Source organism: Heloderma suspectum, chromosome 5 (assembly GCF_057233095.1).
Source record: "Heloderma suspectum isolate Gila_16-S chromosome 5, 16-S_ref, whole genome shotgun sequence".
Lineage (NCBI taxonomy): Eukaryota > Metazoa > Chordata > Lepidosauria > Squamata > Helodermatidae > Heloderma > Heloderma suspectum.
Genome location: NC_139462.1, coordinates 179920981 through 179932031, shown reverse-complemented (window position 1 = coordinate 179932031; position 11051 = coordinate 179920981). Strand labels below are relative to the sequence as shown.

Genomic DNA, 11051 nt, shown 5'->3' with positions numbered 1-11051 from the left:
AAAACCACTAAACCTTTCAGGTATGACCTAAATCATATCCCTGATGAATATACAGTGGAGGTGAGGAATAGATTTCAGGGATTAGACCTGATAGACAGAGTGCCTGAGGAACTATGGACGGAGGTCCGTAACACTGTTCAGGAGGCAGCAACGAAATCCGTCCCAAAGAAAAAGAAATGCAAGAAAGCCAAGTGGCTGTCTGATGAGGCTTTACAAGTAGCTGAGGAAAGAAGGGAAGCGAAAAGCAAGGGAGAAAGGGGAAGATATACCCAACTGAATGCAGAGTTCCAGAGAATAGCAAGGAGAGACAAGAAGGCCTTCTTAAATGAACAATGCAAAGAAATCGAGGAAAACAACAGAATGGGAAAGACTAGAGATCTCTTCAAGAAAATTGGAGATCTCAAGGGAGCGTTTTGTGCAAAGACGGGCATGATAAAGGACAAAGAAGGCAGGGACCTAACAGAAGCAGATGAGGTTAAGAAGAGGTGGCAAGAATACACAGAAGAACTATACAGGAAAGAACTGAATGTCCCTGATAGCCATGATAGTGCGGTCACTGAACTTGAGCCGGACATCCTAGAGAGTGAAGTCAAGTGGGCCTTAGGAAGCATTAGTAACAACAAAGCTAGCGGAGATGACAGTATTCCAGCCGAGCTATTTAAAATCCTAAAAGATGATGCTGTTAAAGTGCTGCATTCAATATGCCAACAAATCTGGAACACTCAACAGTGGCCACAAGACTGGAAAAGGTCAGTTTACATTCCAATTCCAAAGAAGGGCAATGCCAAAGACTGTTCAAACTACCGCACAATTGCGCTCATTTCACATGCCAGCAAGGTGATGCTCAAAATCCTACAAGCTAGGCTTCAGCAGTATGCGAACCGAGAACTACCGGAAGTCCAAGCTGGGTTTCGAAGAGGCAGAGGAACTAGAGATCAAATCGCCAACATTCGCTGCATCATGGAGAAAGCAAGAGAATTCCAGAAAAACGTCTATTTCTGCTTCATTGACTACGCTAAAGCCTTTGATTGTGTGGATCACCACAAACTGTGGCAAATTCTGAAAGTGATGGGAGTACCAGACCACCTTACCTGTCTCCTGAGAAACCTGTACGAGGGTCAAGAAGCAACAGTAAGAACCAGACATGGAACAACCGATTGGTTCAAAATTGGGAAAGGAGTACGACAAGGCTGCATATTGTCACCCTGCTTATTTAACTTATATGCAGAGTACATCATGAGAAATGCCGGGTTGGATGAATCAGAGGTCGGAATTAAGATTGCTGGGAGAATTATCAATAACCTCCGATATGCAGACGATACCACCCTAATGGCAGAAAGCGAAGAGGATCTCAAGAGCCTCTTGTTGAGGGTGAAAGAGGAGAGTTTAAAAGCTGGTTTGAAACTCAACATTAAAAAAACTAAGATCATGGCATCTGGCCCCATCACTTCCTGGCATATAGAAGGGGAAGAAATGGAAGCTGTAACAGATTTTACTTTCTTGGGCTCCAAGATCACCGCAGACGGTGACTGTAGCCATGAAATTAAAAGACGCTTGCTCCTTGGGAGGAAAGCTATGGCCAACCTAGACAGCATAGTAAGAAGCAGAGACATCACCTTGCCGACAAAGGTCCGTCTAATCAAAGCTATGGTTTTCCCAGTAGTAATGTATGGCTGTGAGAGCTGGACTATAAGGAAGGCTGAGCGCCGAAGAATTGATGCTTTCGAACTGTGGTGCTGGAGAAGACTCTTACGAGTCCCCTGGACTGCAAGGAGGTCCAATCAGTCCATCCTAAAGGAAATCAACCCTGAGTGCTCATTGGAAGGACAGATAATGAAGCTGAAGCTCCAATATTTTGGCCACCTAATGCGAAGAGAAAACTCCCTGGAAAAGACCCTGATGCTGGGAAAGACTGAAGGCAAAAGGAGAAGGGGACGGCAGAGGATGAGATGGCTAGATAGCATCATGGATGCAATGAATATGAACTTGAGCACGCTGCGGGAGAGAGCGCAGGACAGGAAGGCCTGGCGTGCTATGGTCCATGGGGTCACGAAGAGTCGGACACGACTGAACGACTGAACAACAACAACAACAACCAATGTGGTGCCCATAGGCACCATTCTTGGGGCCCGCTGAGGTGGCTGAATATGTGTTGGGGAGGGGGGGACTGAGAGAGTCTCTCTATAGGTGATCAACCAGGATGAGAAGAGTGTATGGGTGATGATCCAGAGTGAGAGAGAAAAGAATATGGGGGGATGGTTTCCAAAAAGTAACATAATTTAAATTGTGCCATCTGCATAACTTAATCAGTCAGCATAACTATTGAATTGACTGATAGCCTTAGTGTCAAATGGAAGTCCTTATATTTCATAACCGCCCAGTTTCCTTAGGGTGCAATCCTATGCATATTGACAGAAAAAAGTCCTGTAGTGTCTAAAGATGCATATGATTGTCCTTAGTCATTCTAGTAGTTCTTTCTCATCAGCTATGCAGCCCTTCTGTACTACTTCATATACGCTCAAAATTCCACAAACTTTTCAGATTTCATTTTTATTTCGAAAGAAAACTAAACACAAATGTTTATTCTTATGGGCAATGCTACATGTAAGATACATGAATCCTAACAGTTTAATTTAAGCTGTGGAGCACTTGATAAGTGAGAGTTTTTTTAAGTGAGTAATTCAAACCATTACTGTACAAACAGAGATACCAGAACTGAGCTTAGGTACCCTATGCCTAAAACTAAGCATATTGGAAGCTGTTCATTTCCCTCATTTTTAAAAAATGGGAGTAAAAATGCACTTGACAAATTGTACATCTCTCTTCACATCCTTATTGCTCAAACTGGTCATTTCATCCAAACAGTATTGTGTATGATGGAAGCTACACTGAATATGTAATCTGGTTTCAATGTATCTTTATAGCATATAGTGTGCATTTGCATCTGTGTATATGCATTGTCTTGGGTGCAAAAAGATTGTACACCCTACTTTATACCTATAAGCCATACATATGGAAGTCTAAGAATTAACTTAAATTTTTTAGCTCAGTCTTTTAGTGATAAGGAAGAATGGGGCAGAAATTGGCCTCCTAACCCCATCCCCTTGGAGGAATCCCTTTGTGAAGAATCCCCTCCAATCTGAGATCAGACATAACAGCAGGGTTCCCTTGTGTGCTGCTCCCCCTCCTAATGGAAAGATAGAATACTGCACAGGGGAATCCCTGCTGTTGTCTCAGATCTCAGATAGGAGGGATGAAGATGGCTGGGGACTCACAGTCGCTCTTCCTAGCACTGGCTGATTGGCTTCACCTGACACTGTTGCCCCTATGGGGATGAAGCCAGCACCAAACAAATCCCTTTCTCGGCAAGGAGAAAGGCAAAATGGGCAGTGTTGATTACATCAGTGGGTGTGGCCACAACCACTGCTATGACCCAGCCAGCAGAGGTCCAGGGGGTGGGGGGAGGGAGGACAATTCAACCCACCACCACTTCTTGGTTCTGCATTCCTGCTCTAAAAGGTTTTGCACATTGCTATAATGTGGTATAAAAATATGGATAATTGGTAAAAACAGCTGGATTATTAGCTCCTTCATCACTTACATATAATACATTTGAAATGAAGTCACAACATCCCATGGTCTGCTCAGCATACATACATACACATATATAACTCCTTACGTACTCAAAAGACCTTTTGACTCTTTTCCCTGACCCCCTCTCCTATACAGCAAAACCAGCAGGCAATGTAGCATACGGCAGGGTACTATTGTTCAAATAGTTTGTTAGTCAGACTTTTTTTTGGACATCTACAAGCCCTTTGGTACACCTAATTATCTTCGCACTTTATAGCTCATGGTTATCAGGGTAAGATTTGTTTCACAGCAGAGCACAACAGAAATGAGACAGACATAACTAGGCAAGTTGTACTCGCCTGAGGCGATGGAAAGCTTGCTTCAAATTTGTTCTTGCTTCAAATGCACTTGAACTTATTTATAAAGAAAAAGCAAAAAGACACACTGAAAGGTTTTTTAATTACATGATGAGGAAACATGATAGTTATCCTGACTGTACTCCTTCAAACCTGATTGCACAGCTCTATAAATTATGACAATGACATGTACATATGTTTTAATAACCACTCATGATCAAGGTTCTCTGGCTGACGAGAAAGATTTTTGAAGTGATAGATTCAATGCATGTAAAAATAGAAAGTTTAAGAACCAATCTCATCACAGAGAGTCATTTCCTTTTGTTTGCTGAAATAAATAAGGCAGTAGATAGCTATTACTTAGAAGTAGATTCCTTAAGGTATGCTATTAGATCTGCCCTCTCCCCCTTCTTCTTAATGCCAGCAAAGATCATCTTAGTTCCTGGAATATACTTCTTGGGGTTTTCCAAGTACTCCATCAATGTATCTTCACACCAGATTATACCTAGGAAGTAAAAATATTATTATAGATCTAATAAGTGATTTATGTATTTAAAAACCATTGCATCCTTCTTCCCCGATAATTCCATACTTTGGGCCAAAGTTAAGCAGCATGCAAAGCATGGCACATAAATATAAAATTAACTAGGGCTAACAGCAGATTTACACAAACAAATCAGGCAATTAGGGCCACCTTTAAAAGATCGTCATGAAGCAGTACCTCATTAGACCAACCATTGGGGTGTCACTTTTTTATATATAGTTGTAGGCTCATTATTGTTACTGGAGCTTAACTGAGGACATGAGGAGTCTAAAGCTCCTACCCAACCCCCCAGGAAACCCTCATTTTGCAAAGACATGATGGATGTTACTTATAGCATGGCATGCCACATTAGACAGAAGTAAGCCAGAGCCACAAAGAGACAGGAAACTGCCCTGCAGTGCACAACTGGTCATGATAAACAACTATAATTTAAGAACTGGTGCTAGAGTTTGCTTTTTTCTTTCTCCCTTTCCATCCCTTTTTCTTTTTGTGCGGTATCTTTTAGATTGTAAGGCCAAGGGCAGGAACTGTCTTGTTTTTTTAAATTGATGTGTAAGTCACTCTAGAACCCTGTCTGGCTGAAGAGCAAGGTAAAAATGTTTTAAATAAATAAACTAAATCTTCCTCTAAAAGGGCATTTGTTAATTACGTGACAATTTATTTTCATTTTTAAAAGTTCTAGCTTTCATGTGACAATCAAAGTCTTAATGCTTGCCAACTGTATGCAACCACTAGGTGGTGCTTCCATGGCACCAACACCTTATTCAGCAGGAACTTCTTCCCAGCCAGCCAACCTGACCTGTACTAACATGTAAGGGCTGGAGATACAGGAAAGACACTAACTTATTCTGGGCTACATTATAAGGAAAGGGAAGCTCAAAGTTGCTATAAGTTTGGAGACTGTCTCCAGATAGGACAGAAATTAACTGGCCAGTTAAATATGGGAAGAAAGCACATGGGGGACCAAAACTGCAATTGGCTGAATTTTGGGATGGTGTAGAACACATTCCATAATGCCCTGGTCACCAGAGTGGGAATTTATTCTGCTGGAGAATTTCATTGTACATGACTGTGACTATGTTCTCCTCGTTCCCTGCTACTAGGTTCTTAACAGTTTAGTGGTACACTTGCATCTGATTTGTAAGGTTAGTGAGACACTTCCATTTTACCTTTGCTTTTGTTGGCTCCTGTGTAAGAGAAACCATCGGCTTGACCAGTCTTCCGGCCAAACAGACCATGAAGATTTGGGCCAGTCTTGTGTTTGCCTCCCTTTTCAACTGTGTGGCACTGCGCACACTTCTGAACAAAGATCTTCTTGCCCTTCTCAGCGTCTCCCATTGTCAATGCTGAAAAGACAATACACAGTCATAAGTAGTCTGAGGTCAGTTGGGTTCATACAAGGTGTATGTGATAGTTATGCAAAGCTCTAGGCACTTCTTAAAAGTCTTAAGAAAAAGACACCTGCCCTTATTACATCCTTTAGGGTTCGATGACACTCTAGGGCACAGCTTTCCAAACTTTTCATGTTGGTGACACACTTTTTAGACATGCATCATTTCGTGACACGGTAATTCAGTTTTACTAGCAAACTGGAGGTTAAACTAACCCATTATAAGAGATACGGACACATACCTAAGTTGTAATAACAAAATGTATGGGGATACAACATATCTCATGAAAACCTTTCATTTATATTTTTAAAAATATATGATTTGTAAGATAACATACATTGTTGTCATTTATGAGTAACAGTATGTAAATATGTGCAAGAAAACGTGAAAAATAAACAAAATTAACTAAAGTATTTACAATACATATTAGGACACATAGGCCCAGGTAGGAGCTCAGCTGCAAAAACACATGAAGTAGAGAAGCAAAAGTCCAACAAAAATGGTGTAAATATATATGTCTCACTACAAAGCTATATTGCTGTAAATATTTGCAATGCCTATGTGCAGAGTCCAGTTCCAGCACTCTCTGGTGCTACACTGCCGGTGGGTGGTTAATCCACAATTACAGCAGAATAAAAATAAAAATAAATGACAGAAATCAAAGTATAAGTGCCACGTGGTGAGTGGCTTGCTGTTTGCCACACTGGGTTTGGGAGGGTGGCCTCCCTTCAGCCAGCAGCAGGTGGGTTTACTGGGTGACAGCCTGCAGCTGCGCTCGCCCGGGTGATTGGGAGCACGCTGATTCTGAGGCTTCTGGCCTCCACTGAGCTCCGTTCGACTGGCCAAGATGGTGGATGGCCCGCTTGGTGCGGTCCCAGTCCCAGGCGGTGTTTCCACCCGCGCGCTACTCTGGCCTGGCCGCGCAGCAGTGCGGTGCAGAAGTCTGTGAAGGGCGCTCAAAATCTCGCAGGGCTGGTGGCCGCTGCCACTTCTCCGTGCTGGCCAAGCTCTGCTCCCAGGGCGGCGCCTCCCCTCCCCTCTCTTCGCCCTGCGCCTCTACCTCGCTATACTGCTCCAACACCGCCAATCACGTGCATCCTATGTCAAGACGCCACATGATCCTAAAGCAGCTAAGCCTTAGCTGATTTAACATTAGCTGCTTTAGGAAGTTCTGGGGGAGGGGCCAAGGGAAGCAAACGCGAGTACGGGAGCTCTGCGGTGCCCTTCCGCACAATTTTCTGCATTTCCCGGGACACACCTACACAGTTTGGAAAGCTCTGCTCTAGGGCCTAGAGCATCACCACACCCAAAAGGATGTAACAAGGGCAAGTGAAGCAGTTGATTACTTCCTACTAAGGCCATAACTGTACTTTCGGGAAATTTTTATGAGGCTGCAATCTTAGGCACTCTACTTGGGACTTGTTTCAAAGCACATTTTAGGTTGGGTTATGGGGCAGATTGTCAATCAATGTCATGTTGTGGACATACATGCCCCTCAAGCTTCCTACTCTTATGGGGAAACATGTATGTTGATGGGCACAAATATGCAAACTTAAGAGTAGAAACAAGATTAACCCTTTAAAAATCGGGGACACAGTCTTGAATGGCAGCCATTTGTCCTAACTGGATTTTGAGACTGTCCACCCACTGACAATAGGCTAACAGATAACCTTGGGCTAATCCCCCGTAGCAAGGCAGATACTGTTTTTACCATGGCCCCTATTAAACACATGCAACACAGTTCATACCACGTTTACTCAGGCCCTGTGTTCTCAATGGATCTTAGTTCCATGTCATGTTCTGAGGTGCAGCGTTAAAGGCAGCATCCTCAGGACCTCATAACACGGACTAGCTCTCAACCCCCATCCTTCAGCCCCATTCACAAATACAGGGGTGGGGTGTCAAACGTTGGAGGAAATAAGATCGGGCTCTCCGTATCCTTTCCGATGCCCGCTCTGAAGGGCACGAGGTCACCCGGGGCCAAAGTTAAGACGGCGCGCTATTTCCTCCTTTCCCCCCTGGCCTTAGGTGGCGTTAGAGCAGCCTCCCCCCCCCCCACCTGGCGCGCTGTCCAGAGGTTCCGGTTTACAAGCCCCCCCATCAGCCCCAACCAGCATAGCCAATCGTCAGGAATGCTGGGACTTGTAGTCCGAAACATCCGCAGGGCAGCAGGTTGGGAAAAGAATAAAGTAACATCTAACGCAGCGGGGCAAGGTCGCGCGGAACTCGGGCCTAGCACCAGCCGCCGCCTCGGCCCTCGCCGCATGTACCATGTAAGGGTGGATGCCTGGTGCTGGCTGAAGCTGCCGCATGTGTGTCACGGCGTGCAGCGCGTAGCGCCTCCGAGAGCGGCTAGTCCCAAAGCGGGCCAGAAGTTACAGGAAGAGCCACGCTGACCCAAGCCCGGGAAGTGGAGCGGGAGGCCGAACCGTCGCGCTAAAGCAGAAAAACGAGGCCGCGAAGGGCAGCCTCCCCCCAGCAGGCCTCTTCCTGCGCGTGGAATAGTGTGGGACCGTGGTCCATGCTGGCTGGGGATGCTGGGAGCTGTAGTCCGGCGCGCAGGAAGAGGCTGCGCAACTGCCTCGGGCCACGCGAAGGCCGCCCAAAGCCTCTCCTCTCTGGGTGGCCTGCTCGACGTTGGCCCTTTTACCACAGCCTTCCTTCGCCTTGGCCCGGCCGCCGGCCGGCCGGCTTCCGCTCGGGCCAAGGCCAGGCCAGGCCAGGCCCGCCCCGCAGCCGCCCGCTTCGCCGCCCTCCGCGCCTCAGATTGCGGCTCGGGGGCCCCGCCTCACACACGCGCCGCCCGGCTCTCTCCCCGCCCCCACGTAGCTCCTCATTACCAGGCCAAGGCGCACAACGCAGCCGCTGCCCCGCGCTCCACTCGCTCGGCTCCTGCCAAAGTCCCGGAGAGTCAGCCCAAGGGCACCCAGCTATGTAACCGGTGCCTCTACAGCCAACCTCCCACCCAGGGCTCCTCGCTCGCCCCCTCTGCCGGTTGGCCAATCGGGATCCGGGCTGAGGAAGCGCCATTGGGCGGCCCGAGCGCCCGTCATGACGACCTGACGCAGTCAAGGTAGGTTGAGCCCAAGGGGAAAGCGGGTGAGCCGGCTCCGGCCTTGCGCAATGACGGAGGACGCAAGAAGAGGGCGGGAGCTGCGCGGGCGTAGAAGCATGATAGTGGCAAGGTCAAGAACGACGGGGAGAGGCCTGTCTTTTTAAAAAGGGGTCACGTGAGCGTGACGCAAACGGGGATTCCGACCGGTGTTTGAGCAGAGGGGGGCATTTGCTGATAGTCTCCGTAGGAAAGAGGCAGGCCGGCAGGCAGTGATGCAATCCCCAAGCAATAGAAGTTGGAGCGCCTCTGTTAACTATGCGTTCAGAGTAAATGATCTAGGCCTGAGAACTATTGCAGCACCCTTTTGAAAAAGAGCCCGGAGAGCGTTTTTTATATGCGTCACAAGTACGTGTGAATAAATGCAATGCAGAACAAGAAGGGGGAGGGAGGATGAAGCCTCTTTTCAAATCAAATGTACGTTCTAGCTGGAGTAGCTTTCACGTTCGCGTTATGTAAGAATGGGGGGAAAAAAACTGCTTTTACAGTGCAATCATAGAATAGTCATAGAATCATAGGGTTGCAAGGGGCCTATAAGGCCATCGAGTCCAACAATCCTATATATATCTTCTCAAAAGTAAGTCCCATTTAGTTCAATGGGGCTTACTATCTAGAAAGCAAGTATAGCATTGCAGTCTTAGTCCCATGTGTGATAATGTTGAATTGTATCAGGAAGGTATTACAGATTTCTTGTTAGAGTTAGAATCTTAGCTCTACAAAAAGCAAAGTTAGTTGTATTGGCCATAAGGAAATAGTAATAACCCAAACTCCATATTGGACAACCAGAATATCACAAAATAGTGTGGAAATGTTCAAACTTCATTAGACGAGATGGTAAACAGTGTGTGTGTGTGTGTGTGTGTGTGGTTGGGTGGGGGGGGCAGGGAGGCAAAAAAAATCTGGCTTATGTTGAAGCCATGGACTTTTAGTTACAACCTTATGAACTCCAAAAGAAAAATGCTAAAATCCATATTATTAAACCAGTTTGAACAAATCCATATTATTAAGTCAGATTTTATTAGGCCAGCTCATAGGTCACAAAATACTGTGCAAACTTTTAAGATCTTCAGATCTTGTCATTGTAATCAAACAAAAAATGAGGATGGGGGTGGGGAGAGGAAAATAGTGGCTGCTGATAAAGCCATGGAGTCTGCATTTGGTTACCATCTTAAGATGGAAAGTGAGGGGAGGCTGCAGATGTTCAAATTAGACTTTACCAGGTATTGAGATAATTGTAACTTACACCTGGGACCCTTCCATGGGTTGTTGGGAAGAAGAAACAAACCAACAATGGTAGATCCTGGGAATAAGTCCTATCATATTTGGTGGGACAACTTCTGAGTAGGTGTACATAGGATTGTGCTCCTGTAAAATATTAAAATAAGGATTAAAAGTGTTAAGTTTACTTTTTTTTTAAGATTGTGATGAAGCCCAATTAAATGGAAAAGCGTTATGGTGGCTGAATGGTTTAAAGGTCACTGTTATGAGTCAACTGGGTTGAACATATTGTATTCTGTGTATTTTATGCTTATCAGAGCTCTAACTTGCATTCCTGCAAAAAGCAAGCAAATTGACAGAAGGTGTTTCCATGCCACCGTGTACTGTGCCATGACATCCTGTAGTTCTTTATTTTCTTTCTTCATGATTGTGCAGAACACCATACAAATGGGAGCATACCTGCTGTTGTTGAGGACCTGTTGAAGCATCTATATACACAAATCCTCCTTGAGCGAAAAATCCTTTTAGACTGCGAAATGAAATTTAAAAGATTGCAAAATAATGTGACATCACATAGGGTTCAGACCTGGTAAGCACTAAGCAGCATGGAGATCATGTACCTTTAAGAGCCCCATAATAGGGAGGACTCAGTAGGATTAGATTTTCTTGCTACAGTGTGGGAGCAGCCCCACTGCTTTGTTCCCGTGAATGGAGCAAGAGTTGTGCAGCATGAAAGCAAGCAGTGTTTTGGTTAGTGGTCTCCTGAATTCACTGTAGTGTTTCCTCAGAAACCACGAATCTCTTTGAAGTCTAGCTAGTGATTTACTGCCACCTAATTTTGAGTTCTGTTTTTAATA

General features: G+C 45.4%; 1 protein-coding gene across 1 annotated transcript; it reads right to left on the bottom strand.

Moving 5' to 3' along the window:
• Positions 1-2537: 2537 nt before the first annotated feature.
• On the bottom strand, positions 2538-8813 carry CYCS (cytochrome c, somatic). The gene is made up of 3 exons (XM_084858531.1): positions 8705-8813; positions 5643-5819; positions 2538-4434 (listed from the first exon to the last, which is right to left on the bottom strand). Exons 2-3 carry the CDS (start codon positions 5809-5811, stop codon positions 4286-4288), a joined length of 318 nt encoding a protein of 105 aa, XP_084714657.1. The 5' UTR covers positions 5812-5819; positions 8705-8813; the 3' UTR covers positions 2538-4285.
• Positions 8814-11051: the final 2238 nt, after the last annotated feature.

Excerpts from the sequence above, each read along its gene's own strand:
- CYCS (XM_084858531.1), bottom strand. The coding sequence starts at position 5,811 with ATGGGAGACGCTGAGAAGGGCAAGAAGATCTTTGTTCAGAAGTGTGCG. Across the intron at positions 4,435-5,642 it reads AGGAGCCAACAAAAGCAAAG|GTATAATCTGGTGTGAAGAT; the intron begins GTAAAATGGAAG and ends TTTACTTCCTAG.